This window comes from Panicum virgatum, chromosome 6K (assembly GCF_016808335.1).
Source record: "Panicum virgatum strain AP13 chromosome 6K, P.virgatum_v5, whole genome shotgun sequence".
Lineage (NCBI taxonomy): Eukaryota > Viridiplantae > Streptophyta > Magnoliopsida > Poales > Poaceae > Panicum > Panicum virgatum.
In genome coordinates, this window is record NC_053141.1 from 10,503,804 (window position 1) to 10,526,825 (window position 23,022).

The following is a 23,022-nucleotide window of genomic DNA, read 5'->3' on the forward strand; positions in this document are numbered from 1 at the left end:
TCATGTTTCAGGCTGAATTTTCAAGTTTTCTTTTATTTCAGTTTTCAGTCTCTTTTCAGTATTAAGCTCAGTTTATTTCTGCATCCATTTAAGTTAAGCTATTGCATAAGTAATTTTTTTAAGTAGTTGGTGTTTATTTCATGTTCATAAGTTTATTCCACCACTATACTTTGAGATGCCTCTAAATAAATGGAACCAACGAGAAGTTTGTTTAGAGTAAACTTGTGATTATTTCTGACCAACGTTGTTTTAATCATGAGTATTAAGATGAATTTCAATTGCTTTCCCCAACGATGATGCATTTTGAAATTTAATTGCATGCTTTTAATCAGACCAATGTAGGGTTATTATCATGCTTTTATTTGCATTTCATTGTATATGCTTACTAAGTTAAGTTTAATTGATCTTATTTTCAGCTACTAATGTCAATGATGTGGCCTCCTATCTGAACAACATTGAGCCGCTCAACGGTGCAAACTTTCATGAGTGGAAGGGCAAGGTCATCACATGCTTGGCTTGGAATGATCTTGATGTTGCTCTGAGGGAGGATAAGCCTGCTGCGCCTGCTGCTGGGGCTAGTACAGCTCCAAATGAGAAGTGGGACAGATCTGATCGCATGGCTCTCATGGTTATGATGCAGACCATCAGTGCTGGCATCAAGGGTGCCATCCCCACTAAGAATGCTCAGGGCATTGATCTGAATGCTAAGGAGTACCTAGCCAAGATTGAGGAGAATTTTAAGAGCTCATCTAAGACTTATGCTAGTACACTCATCATGAAGTTGGTGGGTTCTCAGTATAATGGTCAGTCTGGCATAAGGGAGCACATCCTCAATATGTGCGACATGGCTAACAGGCTTAAGGAAATGCAGATGGAGATCTCTGAGGGTTTTCTTGTGCATTTCATCATGACATCACTGCCTCAACAGTATGCTGCCTTTAAGATTAATTACAACACCAACAAGACTGTTTGGTCTATCAGTGAGTTGATCAGCTACTGTGTTGAAGAAGAAGAAAGGCTTAAGACTGAAAAGATGAAGGATGTTGTGAACATGGTTGGCAACCTCAGCATTTCAGGCACTCCTAAGAATCAACATGAGTCAGGTAGCAGCAAGCAAGGCCAAAGGAAGTATAAGAAGACTGGGAACAAGAATTTTGGGCCCAAGAACAACAACAACAAGTTCAAGCGCCATCAGACCAAGGGCGGCAAGATGTTGTGCTCTTTCTGTGACTCGCCCAAGCATCTTCAGAAAGCTTGTCCTGGTTTCAAGGAATGGCTGAAAGAACAAGGTAAGTGTGATGTTGTTTCGTTCATTGATGAGTTATTCTTAGCGGATTTTTCCCCTAATACTTGGTGGATTGACTCAGGTGCCACTGTGCACATCTCTAATTCATTATAGGTATTCCGTACGATCCGAACTATAAGAAAGGGGGAGCGAAGCCTAAGAGTGGCTGATGGGACTCCAGTTGAAGTTGAAGGCGTTGGAAGCTTCCACTTAGAGTTGCCGGGCGGTTTCCAGCTTAATTTAGATGATGTCCTTTATGCTCCTAGTTTAAAGAGAAACTTAATTTCTATTTCAGCATTAGATGATTCAGGTCATATTTGTGAGTTTGGAAACAATCAGTGTGTGATAAAGTTTAATTCAATAAATGTGGGTCTTGCTGTCAGGCAAGGCAAACTTTATATGCTCTCTCTTGATGATGATTCTGTAATGAATGTCAGTAATGTTTCGAATAAGCGTAAGTGATTTAATGAGACATCTTCGAAATTGTGGCATTATCGTTTAGGCCATATTTCGAGGGGGAGAATGGAACGTCTCATTAAAGATGAAATACTTGATAAGTTAGACTTCTCCGATTCAGACCGCTGCATTGACTGCATTAAGGGAAAATACGCTAAGACTATTAAGAAAGGCGCTACTAGAAGTTCGGGCGTGTTAGAATTAATTCACACAGATATTTGTGGTCCGCTCTCAGTGACATCAGTAGATGGCTATGATTCTTTTATAACGTTTACTGATGATTATTCTCGCTATGGACATATCTACCCCATTCGTAAGCGTTCATATGTGCTAGAAATTTTTAAAATCTATAAACAAGAAGTTGAGAAACAGCACAACACTTCCATTAAAATTGTAAGATCAGATAGGGGTGGAGAATATTATGGTAAACTTGGACAATATGGTCAGATTAAGGGACCATTCGCCAAGTACTTAGAAGAAAACGGCATATGAGCACAATACTCCATGCCGGGAGAACCACAGCAAAATGGAGTTGCTGAATGTCGCAACCGTACGCTAATGGATATGGTACGGAGCATGCTCAGTTATTCTAGTTTGCCTGTGGAGCTTTGGATGGAAGCATTAAAAACAACATCTCATATACTTAACCGGGTTCCATCTAAGTCAGTTCCCAAGACGCCATTTGAATTATGGACTGGGAGGAAACCATCTCTGAATTATTTAAAAGTATGGGGCTGTCCTGCTGAGGCTAAGTTATTTGATCCACATCATAAGAAATTAGATTCTAAGACTGTGAGCTGTCACTTTATTGGTTATCCTAATAAGTCTAAAGGGTACCGATTCTACTGTCCTGGTCGCTCCACTAAGTTCGTTGAGACCAGACAGGCTGAATTTTTAGAAGATTTGGGAATTAATGAAGAATTTCCAAAGAGGGATATCAGTCTCGAAGAACTACGGGTTGAGCTTCCAGATCCAATAGTTCCAGAGCCTACGATGGTATATCAGTTTGTATCACCAGTTATTCCTCAAATGAGTAGCACAGTGACAGCAATGGGGGAGCAGGCGCCACCTCCTCGAGAGGCTCAGGCGCCACCTCCAGAGGCACAGGCGCCAGTCGCGCCAGTAGTGCAGCCTCAACCCGTTCCTCAGCCAGTTGAACAACAACCATTAAGAAGGTCAACTCGGCCAAGGAAACCAGCTCTTCTTGACTGTTATGAGACATATTTAAGTGAGGATCTATATGATGTTGGGAAGATTAATGACCCTGCCACATTCAGAGAGGCAGTTGAAAGTGAGAATTCCACTAAATGGATTGAAGCCATGGAAGAGGAACTAAAGTCTATGAGTTCTAATCAGGTCTGGGATTTAATAGAAATTCCTGATGGAATCAAAATAGTAGGCTGTAAGTGGGTCTACAAAACCAAATGTGATTCCAAAGAGAAGATCGAAAGATTCAAGGCAAGACTCGTAGCTAAAGGGTTTACACAGAAGGAAGGGATTGATTATAACGAAACCTTCTCTCTTGTGTCTACCAAAGATTCATTCAGAGTTGTCATGGCACTCGTAGCCCATTTTGATATGGAGTTACATCAGATGGATGTTAAGACTGCGTTCCTAAATGGAGACTTAGATGAGACAATTTATATGGCGCAACCGGAAGGTTTTGCCATTAAAGGTAAAGAACACATGGGATGCAGATTAAAGAAATCCATTTATGGACTTAAGCAAGCGTCCAGACAGTGGAACCTCAAATTCGATGAAGTTATTAAGAAGTTCGGATTTGTGGAAAATGATGCAGATAGATGCATCTACATTAAAGCCAAGGGTGGAAAACTAATAATTCTAGTACTGTATGTGGATGACATACTGTTAGCCTGCAACGATAAGAATATGTTACATGAGACTAAGAATTTCCTCTCATCTCATTTTGATATGAAGGATCTTGGTGAAGCCTCGTATGTACTTGGCATTGAGATACACCGAGACAGAGCCCAAGGCGTACTAGGGTTATCTCAGAAAGCTTATATTGAGAAAATGCTTAAAAGATATAATCTTGATAAGTGCAACACGTCACCTGTTCCGTTGCAGAAGGGCGATAAGCTAAATGGAAGTCAGTGCCCTAAGAATGATTTTGAAAGAAGTAAGATGAGTAATATTCCATATGCATCAGCTGTTGGAAGCTTGATGTATGCACAAGTCTGTACGCGTCCAGACTTGGCTTTTACAGCCGGAGTACTAAGCAGATATCAGTCTAATCCAGGGTGGGCTCACTGGGTAGGTGTTAAGAAGGCATTAAGATATTGCCAAGGCACAAAACATTACATGTTAACATATAAGAGAACTGATAACCTTGAGGTTGAATGTTACACTGACGCTAACTTTGCTGGTGTTGAAGATGACAGGAAGTCTACTTCCGGTTATATTTATACACTAGCCAGGGGAGCGATATCATGGAGAAGTGATAAGCAAGGTGTAACAGCTGCATCTACAATGCAAGCTGAATTTGTATCATGTTATGATGCCACGGGACAGGCAGTGTGGCTTAAGAACTTTATACCGGCATTGAGACTTGTTGATAGCATCTCGAGACCTATCACAATGTACTGCGACAATCAGTCTGCAGTTTTCTTTTGCGCAAACGATAAACTAAGTGGTGCTTCTAAGCACATAGATCTTAAGTATCGTGTCGTAAAAGATAGAAACCGGGACAATACACTTAAGATTCAGCATATAAGTACTAAAGAAAATATTGCGGATCTGCTCACAAAAGGTCTACCACCAATCCTTTTTCAGAAGCATGTCCTAGGCATGGGTCTGGTGAGTAGCATGGATCAAGTCCTGGTTCAGGGCCATTAAATTTCCCCAATTAAGAATAAGAGTTCTGACAAGGTTTCTCGATGAGACTATGGGTAATGTTGTCCCAGTATGCCGTTGTGCTGCTGATGACGCATTGGTCTGGTACTTACTGACTTACTGAGGAGGAACGTTAGTTTAGTTTAAATTAAGCCAGTGACCGAATAGTCATTAGTTTAAGTTTAAGTTGTTGACCTTCGGTCAAGGGGGAGAATGTTGGATTTGTTAGTTTGACCTCGGTCAACCCTTAACCAACGCAATCAGAGGGGATATCTATTCCCTAAATCTCGGACTCGGGAAACAAATCCCGAGTCCAGTTTTGCCGTGATCGGGAGGCAAAACCCTAAGCCCATTGGGCTCGGCCCCGGGCCTACAGCGTGGCTATAAATAGAGGGTCAATCCCATGGGGTTTGATCCATCCTAAGAACTCTCGTGATTCTCACGCAATCCACCCTGACCGATCGCTAAGCACGCTGGAAGGCTCGGAAGCACGAGCACCACGTCCAGGGCAGTGCCGCTGGCGCCCTGAAGGACGCCGCTACCCCGAGAAATCCCTCAAGGAGTGTCTGCGCTTCATCCCCGACGCCGTCAACACCGTCGACGTCGTCACGTCTACACCAACCTCCAGCACCGCCATGGACACCACTACTGCTGGTATAAGACCGAAACTAATCTATTCCGCATTAGTTAATGTACTAGAGATGATCTCCTTTAGATTAGTGTTCCTGGTTAAGTCAGTGTTAAGTTTTGTCAGATTCATTATCTAACAGCTCAAGCTCAGAAACATTGAATTAGTGCCAACTCCCAAGAACACCTTATCATGCCATGAACAGCATAATGCAAGGCAAAACACACAAATCTTTCCAGGAACGACAGTGCAAAACTAAGCAAAAACATTATAGACGAAGGATCAAGAAATTACTCGACAAGCTACGAAATAATAAAACATTGGTTCTCTTAAACTGAATAGGATGTTCAATGTCACCTTAACCAGACTACTAGTAGAGTAGGTACTACAGCGATGCAAGTGTTACAACTTGGAGGGTTACAATCTCATTCAGATTACAAAAGTCCACTACCCATTGCATCCCCAGAAACATCCAAAAGATCCAAACATTGGAATAGGTGATCTGCTGTCAGTGAAGTTTGAGAGAGGCTCATGCTGTCCACTGCCCACCGGCGTATCCAGCAGCAGGCTGTGGCGACACCCCCTTTGCTGGAGCAGGCTGTGGATTTGCAGCAGGCGCAGCATATCCGCTTTGAGCTGGTGCTGCTGCAGACTGATCATAACTTGGAGGGTTTGTAGGTGGTTGGGTGTATCCTGCTTGGCCATATGCTGCAGGCTGGCCAGCTGCTGGCGCAGAAGCATAATCAGGCTGACCAGCTGCCGGAGCAGGAGGTCCATATCCTGATTGTGAGTAGGCACTTCCATAATTGGGATCTGCTGGAGCTCCCTGGTAGCCATAGTTCGCATTGGCTTGAGCTGCTTGATCGCCATATGCTGGTTGGGTTTGCGGGTACTGTGCATAGCCACCTTGCTGAGGATAGCCTGGTGCTGCTGGTGCATTCTGGCCATATGGAGCTGGTGCTTGCCCACTCTGCTGTGGAGCATACCCATGAGGTGCAGTTGCAGTGCCATATGTTTGGCCATAAGCAGGAGGTTGCTGGGAGGGTGGCCCATAAGATGCAGGCGGTGGTGCCTGGTAGGAACCATCTGCAGCCGGAGGACCTCTAGGCGCCCATTGTCCCGGTCCACTGTACGGAGGCCTAGCATAAGGATCTGCCTGTTGAGGATAGCCTTGCTGGGGGGCCATTGGTGGCTGCCCATAGTACTGGTTTGGAGGCGGAGCATTGTATCTAGGATCACCATACCCATGGCCATAGTTCTGTTGAGGTGCATGTTGCGGATACGGAGGTTGTCCATAGCCAGGAGCCTGAGATTGCCCATAACTGTTGAACTTCCCTGGTCCAGGAGGGTAGTTTGGTGGCTGGCTATCGTACGGTTGAGATCCCTGCTTGTAGTAGTCAGAACCACCACCCTGATATGAAGGATGGGGCGGAGGGCCCTGCCTTTGGTCCCAGCCCATGCCGCCTCTTGGTGGTCCCTGCTGTGGGTAACCACCGTAGGGTGGGTTGTAGTTCTGAGGTGGAGGCATACCTCGTGGTGGGTACCCATAGCCAGGCTGACTTTGAGAACGTGGCCCCCACTGCGAAGCTGCACCATGACCCTGAGGGCGGGAACCTTGCAGACCATATCCACCAGATTGGTTCGCATGCTTTGAGAAATTCTGTAAAAGAAAGCCTGTTAGAAACCAGAAAAGAAAACTAGATAATAAATAGTGGCAAATATACCTATCAAAAAAGCAAAAGGCAACTATAGGATGTTATTAAGGGGCAACCAGACAGAGTTCACATTGCAATTAAAAAAAGAATAACAATGAGAAAATACGCCTGCATATTTGGCCATGTACCATACTTAAGGCAGTCCAACACTGATCATTAAATCATTCAAGAAAATTGTTCAAGAACAGAATTCCATCAATACGACTCAAAATTTCCACAAACTTGTGAAGAACATGATGTATGTGACACCATTAACATAATACAAGATCGTGGTTACCATAATTGAAAACAGCAACAAGAAATGTGGATAAAAAGAAGGGTAGTTCAGTCATAAACATACAAGCAGCTTCAATCCAAAACACAAATATTTTGAGATTAAATACACTGCAGCACACATTATCCAATAGCAACTGTAAAAAATATTGGGCTTATAATAGTGCTAAGTAACCTGGATTTCATTATAGTTACTTCAACATTCTACATAAGAGTGCTATACCAAAGTACCAATGATGTGCAAATTCTTTGTTCAGCTATAGCATATGGAAGTCGTATTTTACAGACAACATACAGTCGCAAACGATTCAGTTTAGCAAACCTAGACATGCTGTTGCAGTAGCCTTGTCATGGCAATGATACACCTGTTGCAGTCTTCAAATACCATACTGTTTCTGTTTCCTTTTGGCAATAGGCAGCCTTACCAGTTACCAACTACATAAACCATGCAAGGGTAAGGGATAATGGAAAATATCCCTCTGCAGTGCATGTATAGGATGAAGAACGATGACCCCCATGAGGAATGCTAGCTGTATCTACATTAGGATACCCAACCAACTCCAAATTTGCACCTTCAACAAAGACAATCCATGGAAACTGGAAGCGAATGAATCTGATTTGTCAGTTGTGACTGCTTATGTAGGAAAGATAATCAGATCGTATCTAGTAGTTAGCAAAATGCTAATTGGACAAACCGCTGGTATGGTAATACAGCACTTGAAAAGCTGAAGTCATGGATCTTGTGTTCCACCTTATTTCAATTAAGCATGCTCATGTTTGTTATTAAGTCTAACAGATAAAAAATATCCATAATGTATTTATTACTAACAGTCAAGCTTGTAGGATAAAGAATTCTATAAGTTTTATCCAAATCTCCCAAACAAACCACTTGCTATGTATCGTCAACAGTCCATCCCATCTCTGAATTGTTTGATTATGATTATTTTGACTATTTTATAATTTATATTCTTTATAGTCAAGAGTGGACAAGTATCGAAGCATGCATAGTGCTGTAAAACGGGAAGACAAAATAAAGCAACAAAAATCATAGTACTTAGTGCTAAGGATAGGGATTTAGATGAGCGAAAGGAAGTGAAACATTCATGGAGGTATTGAACTTGATGAAGCTTAAAAACCTAAGAGAAATATTCCTAACAAACATTGTGGATGAGGAGATAATAGAAATTATTGATTTCCTCGGTCCTCACAAAGTAATGGTGTCTCATCTATCTTTCATCAGAAGATGGAAAGATCTATCTTTCATCAGAAGATGGAAAAGAGAACACAAACAGATCACTGATTAAGAAGAACTTACCTTTCAGCCCAACTAGGCCCGGCCATATATCAAGATTGGTACTTCATACAAGGGCCATTGTAGATGAAAGGTTAGTTTATAATAACACTCGAATTAATAAAAAAACAAAGGCCCAACACTCCCCAGCACAAGAAAATGGCAATCTACTTACAATATTAATAACAAAATAGTGAAACAAAGCAGTGTTTCTCTTTATAACAAAAATATCAGTATACTTGGGACATCTATACAAGCTAAAAAGCTTATCGGGGAGAACTGATTAATACAATGACCGAAAATCTCAAGTTTGGCTCCAAAATATCAGAAGTATCATACGAACCGTACAATGATACAGCAGGCATATCATGGGCATGGCATCCAAAGCTCAGAACAGTTTTATCAATCAACCAATCAATATAATAGCACAGTATGCAGTGTTCTCAACAGTTCATGAATTTGCCAAGGTAACAGAAATACCTGGAAGAGAAAATTGAATTCTGTGTCTAGCATAACGTGAGTAACCATATCATGAGTAAATCAATCATGAAGCAATCACATAAGCAGCTAGCATCAGGGTTAAATCACAGAGTGAATGAACAAACAAAAGCATAAAGGAATCCAAGCTTCTAGGCTTCTAGCAACACTCAACAATGAAAGCACGAATCGACTACAAACAGAAGACAAAGTAAGATCACATCACCTGATTCATAGCTTGCTTGATCAAATCCTTTGCATCTTCAATCTGTTTCTTATTCCCAGTTACACGTACAGTTCTTTCAGTCAATGTAACATCCTCTGGAGGATGTTGGGGTATTAACTACAAAAAAAATTCAAAGTTTTCATCGGCTTAGACCACTCAATATATGGGCGGTGAAAGTATTGGCATGCCAACAAAATAAGTAACATATCCACCTGAATACGAGCACCAGATCTTGTTTGCAGGCCTTTAATTGTCTCGCCACCTTTTCCGATAATCAGGCCAACCTATAGCAAACAGGTAATTGTTGAGCATATAAAATGGCACACTATAACTACATCGTCAAAGCTAAGAAATGACCGTGTTATCAGGAACTGTCATCTCAAACTGCTCGGATCCTGACTGCCCACTTCCAAAGCCTGTAGCTATTAAAGCAGGGGAACCGCCAGCCTCAGCCTGGAATAGAGTGATGGAATTGTTAGGATTTGCACTGGTGGATGCACAGGTCAAAAACAACTAGAACGAGAATTAATGAATGGACACACATATTTAGTACCTCAGCTATAACACTCTTAATAAGCTGCTCGGCTTTATCAACACTTGCAAGGGTTCCAACTAGTTCAACCGACCGGGTCAGAGCATTCGAATCAGCATCGACATCCTTGGTGATTTGGACCTTTGCACCCGAGCTCGTTTGCAAGTTCCTGATTGTTTCGCCAGCTTTTCCAATCAGCACACCAACCTGCATTAATTCCCATAATCAGAATGCACCGAACAACACATCAAAATTAGGAGTGCCTATAAATGCTCTTATCCGTGTTTGCCGTTTCATCCGTTCCTCCTAGGCCTAGCTAGTATCATGTATCATCAGCTAAAGCAGAATCTCAACAGTAAATCAGCTCAACAAATGAATAGATCTGGATGCAGTATTTTCCCAATGCCACATCCACCACCTTACCAGAGGGAGGAAGGTTCTAGGATCCCGGTGCACGACCGATTGGAGCCACGCCAATCAGGTCAGGTGCAACACCCTGCACCGGTCAGACCGGTCTCCCCAGAAACCGGCTCCTGGTTCTGCTCCGAGACAAGAATACCATGTCAAGGAAAGGAAAGAAGAAGTTCAGCCCATGAAGGCTGATTCAGGAAAGGCCAAAGCCGATGATGTTGTACAAATCGGCGAGGTTAAAGTGGTCGTGCAGGATGTGAGCAAAAGACCGATGGTGTTTGGTAAATCAGTCAAGTCCTTCATTCAGAAATCTCTCATGGCCAATGATCATGAGGCCAGTAGCAGTGGCGCAGCAAGCAAGTACCATCAACCCAAGTGGTGTCCTCCAGGGTTGACTCATACCCAAAAGAGAAAGTTGCAGCGCCTGCGGAACAAAGAGAAGAGGGAGTAGGAGGTAGAAAAGCTGAGGGACGAATACTTCAACAAGTACAGACCTATGGTCCCTCAAGGCAAGATCTGACAGGTCAAGTCTAATGACCGGCCAGCTGGACCGGTCGGACCGCCCCATCCGACCGGTCTGATCGGTGTCACCGACCGGTCTCACTACTACAAAAAAACATTAACCGCGACTTTTAAAAATAGCCTCAGAGGCGGGTACATTTTTAATCGCCTCAATTAATACCTGTGATTAACTGAGGTGGTCATTTTTTATTAACCGAAGCGGGTACAAAAAACCACCTCTCAAAATCCGTTAACCGAGGCGGGTTAATACCCCTATTTTTGGAGGCGGACGCCTTATAAAGGCCCGCCTCGATTAATAGACCGAGCCCAATGAAAACTCATATGAGCCCTAACCCACTCACCTCCATTCTCTCTCTCTCTCCCTCCCCTCCCATGCCGCCCCCTACAACGCCGCCCGATCCTCCCCTACAGCACCGTCCCTCCCCTTTTCTCTCCCAGCGGCATGAGGTGGCGCTCTGGCGAGCACGGGACTAGGGGGCCTCGGTGCCCATGCAGCGGCGCTATGGCGAGCAGTGCTCAGGGCGCTCTGGCGAGCGCGTGGGGCCATGGTGCCTGCGCGGCGGCACTCCTGCGAGCACGGAGGTGCTGCGGTGCCTGTGCACCTCCGGCCACCGACACCGCCCCGCCTCCGGCCCCGATGCCTGCCCCCACCTCCGGCTACCAACGCCACCCCACCTCCGGCCCCCGACGCCGGCCGCGCCCCCTCCCTCCGCCAGCCGCACCCCCTCCCTCCATCGCACCCCTACTCCGAGCAGTCGGCTGAGCGCGGCGCGGGTGTGGCCGAGGCCAATCCGGCGGCGGGCGGGGCGGATCCGGGGCACGGGGGCCAGATTCGGCGGCTGGCGGGGCGGATCCAGCGGCACGTGGGGCGGATCTGGCGGCGCGCGAGGCGGGCATGCAACCACCTCGGAAAATAGGTCATTTACTGTGACCTTGGGTCCGAGGTGGTTGCAAAAACTGCCTCGGTTAATGCTTTTTGCCCGCCTCGATAAAGATTTATGTAGTAGTGTCTGACCGCCCTGAGCAACCGGTCAGACCGATTGAACCTGCAGCGGGACAGCAGGCCAAATCGGCAGTGCTCGTTTCGGTTTCTCATGATGATGATGCGCCATTGGTTCCCTTAGCGCAGGAGGATGAGGAACTGGTGGATTATGAGGCGTCTCCGGAGCAGAGCAATGTGGAGATTAATGTGGTGCACTTGTCTTCAGATTATTTCGTGGTTCCGAAGGAGGCGGTTGCGCATCTTTAGTTTGGGCCTCATGATGCTGTGTTCCAGAAGCCCAAAGAATCGGATAACCATTTGAAGGCCCTACACATGAGAGGGCACATTAATGGAAAGCCGATTTCACGGATGCTAGTGGACGGTGGGGTCATTGTAAATCTCGTGCCCTACACGTTGTTCAAGAAGCTTGGTGGAAAGGACGACGAGCTGATCAAGACAAATATGATGGTCAGCGGTGTGGGTGGAGGTGATCCCTTTGGCGCCAAGGGAGTTGCTTCCATGGAATTGACCATCGGAAGCAAGACGCTTGCCACAGCCTTCTTCGTCTCCGAGGTGCAAGGTAACTTCAGTCTAATCCTTGGGCATGATTGGATCCATGCCAATCAGTGCGTGCCATCTACCTTGCATCAGTTTCTTATTCAGTGGATCGGCGATGAAATTGAAGTGGTGCATGGTGACACTTCATCTTTCATTGCAACGGTCGATTCAAATTCTATTGGTGCGCACGACAACATTAAATGCTTATTGGGCTTGGATCTGTCCGATTATGAATTGATCAGTTGCACTAAGAATGGTTTCGTCCCTGCTACATTAAAGATGATGGAGAATCGGCTAAATCATTTGGTATGATCAAGATGAGTCAAACAGATGACTCAGGTGTGATCGGTCAGACTGGATACACCGACCGGTCAGACCAGTCTGCTTCAGATCGGTGCATACACCGACCGGTCAGACCGGTCCAGTTCAGATTGGCTGCAGCATTGGATTGATCACTATCAGGAACGTACGGACGATATGTGTGAAGACATTGGAGATCTGGATGATATAGATAAGTTGGGCCAAGGTTTTACGTTGGCTGATCCTTTAGAAAAGGTAGATCTTGGTGATGGTACTATTCCTATGTCGACTTTTGTAAACAAAAATTTATCGGTTGAATATAAAGCCGATTTGATTAATTTGTTAAAAGAATATGTTGATTGCTTTGCTTGGGAGTATCATGAAATATCTGGTTTGAGTCGTGATCTAGTTGAACATCGGTTGCCAATTAAAGCTGGTTTTAGACCTTATAAGCAACCTGCTAGGTGTTTCAATCCTATTATATATGACCGAATCAAAGAAGAAATTAATTATTTATTAGATGTTGGTTTTATTCGGTCTTGTCGTTATGCTGATTGGATCTCTAATATTATGCCTGTGGAAAGCAAAGATTTGGGGAAAATTAGAGTTTGCATTGATTTTAGAGATCTTAATAAAGCTACTCCCAATGACGAATATCCTATGCCTATAGCCGATATGTTAATTAATGAAGCTTCTGGACATCGTGTTATTAGCTTTCTTGATGGTAACACTGGTTACAATCAAATATTCATAGCCGAAGAAGATATGTCTAAAATGACCTTTAGGTGTCCGGGATTTGTTGGTTTATTTGAGTGGGTTGTTATGACTTTTGTTTAAAAATACTATTGCAACTTATCAAAGGGCTATGAATTTGATCTTCTATGATTTACTTGGTGTCATCTTGGAGGTATACATTGATGATATTGTGATTAAATCGGCTGGCTTAAATCATCATTTAGCCGATTTGAAACTTGCTCTTGAAAGGATGCGTCGGTATGGTTTGAAGATGAATCCACTCAAATGTTCTTTTGGTGTATTGGCTGGGAAGTTTCTTGGTTTCATTATTCATGAGAAAGGCATAGAGATTGATCCTAAGAGAATTGAAGCCATGAGGAAATTTGAGGCTCCTACTTGCAAGAAAGACTTGCAAAAATTTCTAGGCAAAGTGAATTTTTTGAGAAGATTTATATCTAACTTGTCTGAAAAGATTGATACTTTTACTCTTATTCTTCGGTTAAAGAATAAAGCCGAATTTACTTGGGGGGCAAAACAGCAAGAAGCATTTGAAAAGATCAAGCAATATTTGTCTTCACCACCGGTACTCAGGGCACCTAGGAGAGGGGTTCCTTTCAAGATTTGTGTTGCAGCGGAAGACAAAGTTATTGGGGCTGTTTTGACTCAGTTAACCGAAGGCAAGGAGAATATCATCACTTATATAAGCCGACGACTTGTTGATGCGGAGACGAGGTATACTTTTATTGAAAAGTTATGTTTGTCTCTATATTATGCTTGTACCAAATTGAGCCATTATCTACTATATAGTACTTGCATAGTAGTATGTCAAACCGATGTGATCAAACATATGTTACATAAGCCGATTTTGAGTGGTAGAATCGGCAAGTGGGCTTTTGTATTAGTTGAATATGATTTGGCTTGTGAACCTTTGAAATCTATGAGAGGCCAAATTGTAGCAGCTTTTATTGTTGAACATTGTATTAATGATGAGTAAGATTTAGAAGTCGGCTATGTTTCTTGCACACCATGGAAGTTGTATTTCGATGGATCGGTTTGTGATGATGGTCGTCAAGGAATTGGTGCTATTCTTATTTTTCCGAACAGTACTGTGTTTGAATTTTCAAACCGATTAGAGGAGGGTTGCACAAATAATCAAGTTGAGTATGAAGCACTTCTATTTGACTTGGAATTTTTGCAATCTATGGGCGTGAAATATATTAAAGTTTTTGGTGATTCACTTCTGGTGGTGCAGCAAGTATCCGAGGTATGCCAATGTTATAATGGTTCTCTAAATGCATATCTTGATAGATGCCTTAATATCATCTCTTGCTTTGATTTGTGATAAGACATACCAAGGGAAAAGAATGGATAGGTTAATGCTCTGGCTCAGAAGCATCTGGCTATGCCGTTGTGAAAAAATATTTTCACCTTCAAAAGATGGTGCAAGCAAAAGCCGAGGTGTAGGCTCTGGACCAACCGGTCCGACCGATCAAAGAAACCAGTATGACCGCCCAGACTGGTCTGACCGGTCGTGAGACCGGTCTGACCGCCCAGGCTGCTGAGGACATTAATTCGGTTATGAAAGATGATTCAATTGTCAAAGCCGAAGATCAGGACTGGAGGGCTCCTATTATTGCTTATTTAAAGGATCCTGGTCGAGGTGCTGATAGTAATATTAGGCGTATGTCATTTAAATATGTATTGATCGACGATGAGCTTTATCGTCGGACTGCTGAAGATTTACTTCTCAAATGTTTAGACTCGGATCAGGCCAGAGTTGCTGTGGGAGAGGTTCATGAGGGCATCTGTGGTACATACCAATCGACTCCTAAGATGAAGTGGTTGCTTGGAAGAGCCAGTTTCTATTGGCCTAGCATGATGTCTGATTGCTTCAAGTATTATAAAGGGTGTGAAGAATATCAGTGGTTTGGTGATTTTCAATTGGTTCCTGCTGTATTGATGCATTCTATTATTAAACCATGGCCGTTCCGAGGTTGGGAATTGGATTTCATTGGTCAGATTAATCCCCCATCGTCGAAGGGGCATCGTTTTGTGTTGGTTGCTACAGATTATTTTACTAAGTAGACCGAAGCGGATCATTTGAAGAATATGACACATAGAGATGTGATTGAGTTTATTACAGAACATATTATTCATAGATTCGGTATTCCTCAGACTTTGACTTCTAATCGAGGTTCTTCATTTATATCAAAGGAGGTGCGTGAATTTACCGAATCTTATAAGATTAGATTGCTCAATTCATCTCCATACCATGCTCATGCTAATGGTCAGGCCGAGTCTAGTAACAAGATTTTGATTAAGCTTATCAAAAAGAAGATATAGGAAAATCCTAGAAGGTGGCATGAGATTTTATCTAAAGCTTTATGGGCTCATCGTATATCTAGACGTGGTGCTACTAAAGTTACTCCTTTTGAGCTTGTGTATGGTCAAGAGGCCGTTTTGTCCGTTGAGGTGAATCTAGATGCTTATAGATTGGCTAGACAAAATGATCTTTCTGTTGTTGATTACTATGATTTAATGATGGATAATATTGATAAGGTGTTGTTGATTACTATGATTTAATGATGGATAACATTGATGAGGTGACCGACAAGCGTTTAAGGGCTTTGAAGGAGATTGAGAACGATAAGCTTCGGGTGGCTAGAGCTTGCAATAAGAAAATGAAAGGTAAATCTTTTCAGGTTGGTGAGCTGGTTTGGAAGACAATTCTACCTCTTGGGATGAAGAATAATAAGTTCGGCAAGTGGTCACCAAGTTGGGAAGGTCCGTACATGATTATCAAAGTTATCTTCGGATATTCATATATGGTCGAGACGCTGCAAGGAGAATGTCTAACTAAGGCTTTTAATGGAAGATACTTGAAGAAATTATATCCTAGTGTGTGGCAAGACGCTTAAAGGTGAAGATGGTCGGTATATGAATATCGCCCTTAGCATTGTTTTAGATTAGTATGTTCTATACACGATGTAATATTTAGACTAGCTTCTGGAAATTAGTTTTTGGTTTGCAAAAGCTCACCAAAAAAGCAGGGGCATATATATTGACATCTAAAATTGGCAAAAAAAAAACATACTAGCAGCTTCTTTTCTTTCTTTGCTGGGATCCCTTGTTTTGTGCTTTGGCTGTCCTTTCTTTTCTTTCTTTGCTGAGATTCCTTGATTATTGTGCTTTCGCCGTCGTCCTTTTCTTTCTTTGCTGGGATCCCTAGCTTTGTGCTTTGTGCTTTGTGCCAAGGGAGGACTGCGCAGCACAGTTGTGGCGTCACCTAAGCCTCGGCGGCAAAATTTGTCGCCAGACAAATGAGCTAGCAATGCAAATATGTGGCGTGCTGCAGGTAAAGTGCTCCTTTCGTTTTAAATTATAAGTCATTCTAATTTTTTTGAAGAGTCAAAGCATCTCAAATTTGATCAAATTTATACAACAAAGTATTAACATTCATGATAATAAATAAGTACCATTAGTTTCTTCATTAAATATATTTTCGTAGTATATCTATTCGTTGCTATAGACCTGTGTGATTTTCTCTGTAATTTTAGTCAAACATAAAAAAGTTTGACACTCGAGAAAATTGGAATCACTTAGTATAATTTAGAAGTGAGGGAGTAAAAACCAAGGAGCTTCCGTATTTTCCGTGGCATGGCAATCTATGGCATGGAACCAAACACGCCCTTTTAACTCTCCGCCTGCAGCTTCGCAAGCATGCAGCCCCGCCGTCACCCCGGTGACCTCGAGCTCACGGTCCTGACGTCCTCCGTGAGGGCCCCCCTTCCCTCCGAGGCCCCTCACCCTCCTGTCACTGTCTCAGGCGACCCCAAGCTCCGCACCACCTAGCCGGTCTTTTGTTTCTCATCTTGAGAGACTCAGTTAGAAATGAATTTGATATCTTAGTTAGGAATTTAGTTAGTTAGAGACATAGTTGTAATTTAGTTAGGAGTTTATTAAGAAATGTAGGTGAAAATATGGTTAGATTTTTATTAAGAAATATAGTTGGAAATTAGTTAGAAATTTACTTTAAGCATACGTGGGACACAATTAATTTGAACCTAGGTGTAGTCGAACTTAGTTGGATATATAGGTTCCATCATAGAAAACCTAACCAACTGGTAAATTAATATCTACTACTTTTTTTTCTACTAAAAGAGAGAAGGTTTCTTTGCTTCGTCGGGCAACCAGGTCAGAAAAAACACTCGCCATGATGATGCCGAGACGGTGCAAGTGGTGCAGGCTGTAGAGTACGCACCGTGCCACAAGAGGAGAGAGTCGGTGCACCGCTGGAGCATAGGTCACCGAGTGAGCCGCAAGGAACTATTCAAGGACGAGGCACCTGAGTTGCTGGTCGCACCAAGTTCCGGGTGGATGACGTGCAGGTGGTAGAGCGCCACGATGGCCACACGGAGGTGCACCTTGGCCTCCCCCGGATCGGAGCATGTGGCACCACTGTCATCATCACGCTCACTCGGTCAGTGCCTTTGACAATGTGCCCTGCTCCCTTGCAGTTGTGTCATCACACCCACTGGAGCAGGTAGGAACGGACGGATTAGTATCCGGCCGGCGTACAGTCGGCGTAGCAGCAGATCTGGATCTTTCGCCGGAAAATCGGATGGTCAGGATTGCGTACAGTGCTTAAGTTGCAGTTGCTATATCTGAGTTTAACCGTGGCTTGCCGCTGGCCTCTCGCTCCAACTAGGTACTAGGGAAAGGCTCTGTGCACCAATTAACAAGAAGGCTGAGCATGAGTATAGTATAGCGGCATTGACTTCCTTAGCCAGGTTTGGAATCTTTGACCCATTGTTCCATATTTTCCTACTATAGGACCAAACTTAATGTGGTGATGTGAAACTGTATAGGATCAAACTACTATAAGTTGTGACACGAACAGAGTGAGACATATATTAGGAAGAGTACTCTATTAGGAATATCATCTATAGAGAGGTTCTCACATTGAGTGCTTATATGATGATTGGTGGCTGCTAATTATCTTTACTTCTCCGTAATGTAAAACATAATATTAATTGCTTATTGATGCAACAGCAGCATGATATTAAAGTGATTAACAAACTTCCTATTCTGATTTTAATTAATATATCCTAATTTATCTTCTTTGATCTTGTATGAGTCCAGTCGAGATTGTATCAGCTGTAGCAGTCCTTCGCACCATTCATGCACAAGACTTTGAAGATTTTGTTTTTTCTTCCGTTGCAACGCATGGGTATATTTGCTAGTGTATATAATAACTCCAATAAGAATAGCCCTTTCATTCCAAATGCTTGGTTCTAGTTTAAGATCTGGATTCTATACTTAGTAAGTATTTTTTTGTGTAAATTAATTAGTGAAAAAAATGTTAGTTCTACTCATGGTTAAATCTTGGTGAACGATTGCTTGCCCTTTTTGTCTTTTAGTGGGATAACATATGAGAATTCAACCTATATGATCTGGTTGTGATCCATCTCAGGAGTCACTCATGGTTTTTTCTGAACCCTGTTTTCTTGATATTAATTAGAGTAAAACTAATAAAGATTCCCTAGTTTTTGATATCATATTTGTTCCTTGTTAGATTATATTTTAGAAGTCAAGGAGAACCCTATTCATATGCCGATTTTGTCTTTTTGTTTCTCCTTGTACAAATTTTATTCAACCCCAAATTTTGTGTGAACATAGATACTTGCATCATCTATCAATCCATATTTTTGTTGAATTTATCACACACTGTTTGGTGAGTTATTTTTGGGTGGAGTACGGAAGTGCATGAAGCGTGTGGAACACTGGAAATGTTCAAACACACCAACCTCTCCCAATTAGATGTATGGAGTAAACTTGTAGCAAAATACCTGAGGTTTAGAGTCAAACTCGAAACAGCGTAATTGGTCGTGCTTGCAGAATTGCTCTTGCTTCCCGCTTGTACCGTACGATTCTTTTTCTTCATCAATGTTGTCCCAATATTTCTCTTCACTTGCAACCTCAGGAATTTTTGCAGTTGATCGTGGATGGCGTTCACGCCTGTCTGCCAAATCATATCGATGGTACGACAGAGTATGTACCTAAAAAACATGAAAACTGTTATAATATAAAAAATAGAATGATCCAATGTTATATATACACCTGATAACACATTAAAATTAGAGAGTACAAAAAAAAGTCCTCCAAGAAAAGAGAAGTCTCTCACATTCGAGTCATTGTTAGGCCAGCTATAATCTTCACCATGAAGTTCCATTTCAATGCATTGCTTGAGTTCCAATATGTCCTTAGATACATCAACAAGCTGTTGAGTCTTCTTATGGCACATGTAAATGTGAAAAGATGTCAAATTCAGTAAAATAACTAATAATAAAGCAATGGGTTACTTAAATCGGAGAAATTCACAATTGTAACAGCTGTTAATAGAATAGGAAAACATCAAGCTCCACCGTTTATGGGTATATAAGTAAAGATGAACGGCTGTGATGCATTGATCTTCTCCTTAAAGCACAATACCCACCCAATTACCATGCATCCTTCCCCTAGGAAATCATTGGTGGGAGTTGGTCCTCTAAATTCACATTCCAGATCCCATATATCAAAACTCCCGTCCCCATGAAACAAACAAATATTTCTAAACTCTCACCTCTTAACTTTTAATTTCTCTCACTAATTATCCCCAACCAAACAAGCTATGATGGTAGTCGGTAGCTAGGAAATCTTGGGATCAACTGAAACCAAATCAAGACCGCTGGCTGGTAATACTCATGCAAACTACTTAAAATTCATTATTGTTAGAAGACTTATACATAAACCTAAATCCATGCCCGTGCCAATGAGGTCCGATAAGCATATCAGGCTGAACTGAGCCACGCACTTTAGGTGGGTTTAGTTCAATTATTACACCTTTCATTGAGTTTGATCATGATTTCCTACCAGGACTTAGTTCCCCAAACAATTTCCCACCTCTGACATGTGCAAGTTGCAATGATAATGCCACGTGCCCATCACTATACTGCGGTTTGGTTAAGGCGGGTGCCTTCGTCTGCGTGCATTAGTGACTTTATCAACAACGATTGTATAACTCTATCTAGTTAATAAATCTCTCTTTTGCGAACTAAGCATAACTTAGTTGGTAAGATTTTTTGTGGTAGAACCTGCCCACCCAGATTCGAATTATAGACTCGACGTGGTGCTTGCATTTTTTCTAAATTTATTTCAGAATTTAACAACGCTATTCTTTGAGAGGCTAAAATAATCACCTCCTAAGCCTGAAATAAGCAGTACATGGGCCAAGCCCAGCCGGACAAGATTTTGTTTATTTTCAATTTTACTGCACTGCAATTTAAAAAGGAACTTGAAGGATGCATTCCACGCAACATGCTATGATAAATACTTCTATCTGTGGAAGTGAAGGTATTCAGTGCATAGTTTTATTGCACTGTTACCAAGACTGCCATATCAGCTTATTATTGGAGTGAAACTGTCACTCTCAGTCTCAGTGGACAGTTTCATCACACAGTTTCATAAACAAACTATAGCATTTAATTCTTGAATGAAGTTATGATTAAAGGTGCCATGTGAACTATGTAGCTGATGTGGCCTATAATTTAATGCCATGAAACTGCCCATGAAACCCCACTGAGACTACCCTAATTTCCCATCCCGTATAGAAAATTAAGGGAACTTGAAGAATAAATTCCACACGAAATGCTATGCAAAATATGTCTCTCTGTGTGGAAGCGAAGGTATTCAAATGCTGCTTGTAGTAATTAATTTCAAATGATGAAATAAGCAGCAATATAAATAGTGATTAGATATGTAGCAAAGAGCAGATACCTCGCGCCGCTGAAGAAGTTGATCCCTAGTGTAACGGACTTGCTTAGCAGGCTCAAAATGCGAATCTGCAAGCTGCAGTGGATTATGCCAAAGTCATCAGAGCAGAGAGGTACGAAAACCATAATTATCAGCTATTTAGCTATTGGTAAAAAAAAAGATTTGATTGAACAGAATAAAAGCAGTACCCTTCCCCACACCACAGGCACGCGCAAACGTTACCATGCGGTTGGATGTGAAGAGTATCTGGAGCAGATCCCCATTTCCCAATCCAACTACAATATTAGAGGAGTTGGTGCCAAAAAAAATAGTACCCCAGAACTCTTTGATCTTTCTCTTTTCCCAATAATTATTGGGTAAACCAAATAGAGAGAGAGAGATGGACACGAATATCTACCTGCTGATACCCACTCTGTTCTGGACACGAATAGACTTGACGAGGTTGGGTAAGGGAAAAGCTTTCGTCCTCCTTCCCCTTGGACGATTGTTGTAGTAGATATGATGGAACGGGGAGGTCGAGGGGAGGCGGTGCATGTCGGGGGGAAAGATCTGGGTGAGGTTTAATAATATCTCCTAGTATAGAGTAAAAATTCTGTTGAGAGGACCCTTCAGAATCCGCATTCAATTTCTCCTGCTCTGATTCTGAACGATTTGGGTGGTGAAATTTGCAGTTAGAGCCGAACTTGCAGACTCCCTTTTGCATATAGTATGAACACAGTCCTGTCCCCTGCAAAGGAAATTGCACCAGGTCCACCAAAAAGTTTGTAATTTATTAAATAAATAGCAGCAGAAAATGAACCAATACGAAGAAGCAAGTCTTATTCAACGATTAGCCTCTCCAAATTTTAGTGGACAAGGAAAATGAACCAGAATTGCTTACTGGACGAAGTGGAAGGCCAAGGGAGTTGAGTCTCACTTCTTCAATTTCGTGGTGGTTGCACTTGCATGCTCCTGCAGGAAAATACTGAAAAATACTTCGTATTAGAATTCAGAATCCGAATTCTCTAAACAACATATAATGTGTCGATTTGCAAAGGTAAGGAATTGACATTTTCTTTCCGGAAGAACCTGAAGCTTCCAGAAAAGAGAGAAAAAAAGAATACAGGAAAGTAGTAATCGGGCCTGCGCGTCACCAGTACCACCCACCATCCTTTTGAAAATATGCTAAAAAAAACCACCCTTTTGAAAATAAGTAAACAAATAATGGACAGAGTTGCTGAATCTACGGAATTGATCATCGGTGAAAGTATGCCAAATTTTATATCAACATTTGGTATGTATAAAATGGAGCATACGTTCCACCCATGGCCCCTTGGAAATATTACGAAATGAGCTTATCATAAGAACAAAAAAAAGTTCCTACCAATAAGAAGAGCGTACGTACCACTTGCTTGCGGGAAGGATGGTTGAACCTGCAGTTCATCTCGAACTTGCAGCTCCCGAACTTGACGTAATGGGAGCAGTCAGGTTCCCCGGGCCGCCGCGGGTACTCTGCAGCCTGCTGCCCCTGCTTTTCGCCGGCGGCAATGGCGTGTCGCTGCCATTGCCCTGCCCAATGCTTGGGAGGGTGGTTGAACATGCATTTGGACCCGTACCTGCACCTGCCGAATTTGAGATAGTAGGAGCAGTCGGGCTCCCCGGGACGCTGCGAATGGACTACCAGCTCCGGCTCCTCTCCGGCTGCGGCATGCCGTAAAGCTTCGGTAGGCTTGGGAACTTGGCCGTCGTCTTTGCTATCCATCCCGTGTATTTGCCGCTCTCGGATGTGACGTACTCGTATTATCTGGGAATGGTTATGGAGCGTTTCTTGCTTAGGAGAGAAGTAGTAGTGGAGCAAAGGGAGAGTAGAGGGGACTGTGGAGACAGAAACACAGTGAAATTAAAGTTCCGCATAAAGACCAGTGGAAACAAGACCCATTCCGCTGGCACGAAAAGGAAGCGCACTCAAGGGTGCTGGCCCGTCACT

At 42.7% G+C, this 23,022-nt stretch overlaps 2 protein-coding genes across 4 annotated transcripts; one reads left to right on the forward strand and one right to left on the reverse strand.

Annotated features, from left to right (window-relative positions):
• The first annotated feature begins 384 nt into the window (after nt 1–384).
• Nucleotides 385–1,685, forward strand: LOC120713908. The gene is made up of 2 exons (XM_039999871.1): nt 385–1,289; nt 1,400–1,685. Exons 1-2 carry the CDS (start codon nt 617–619, stop codon nt 1,453–1,455), a joined length of 729 nt encoding a protein of 242 aa, XP_039855805.1. The 5' UTR covers nt 385–616; the 3' UTR covers nt 1,456–1,685.
• A 3,840-nt stretch (nt 1,686–5,525) lies between these two features.
• Nucleotides 5,526–23,022, reverse strand: LOC120711697 (far upstream element-binding protein 1-like). Of its 3 annotated transcripts, XM_039997313.1 has the most exons (12): nt 22,441–23,022; nt 21,937–22,020; nt 21,454–21,783; nt 21,060–21,131; nt 19,429–19,536; nt 19,094–19,303; nt 9,758–9,943; nt 9,562–9,657; nt 9,417–9,488; nt 9,205–9,321; nt 6,041–6,882; nt 5,526–6,001 (listed from the first exon to the last, which is right to left on the reverse strand). In XM_039997313.1, the coding sequence occupies exons 1-12, from the start codon at nt 22,795–22,797 to the stop codon at nt 5,752–5,754; spliced, it is 2,724 nt and encodes a 907-aa protein (XP_039853247.1). In that variant the 5' UTR covers nt 22,798–23,022; the 3' UTR covers nt 5,526–5,751. The 3 variants fall into 3 exon arrangements, with proteins under 3 accessions (XP_039853247.1, XP_039853245.1, XP_039853246.1); XM_039997311.1 differs by having other exon boundaries at nt 5,526–6,882; nt 22,441–23,021; XM_039997312.1 differs by having other exon boundaries at nt 5,526–6,882; nt 19,429–19,533; nt 22,441–23,018.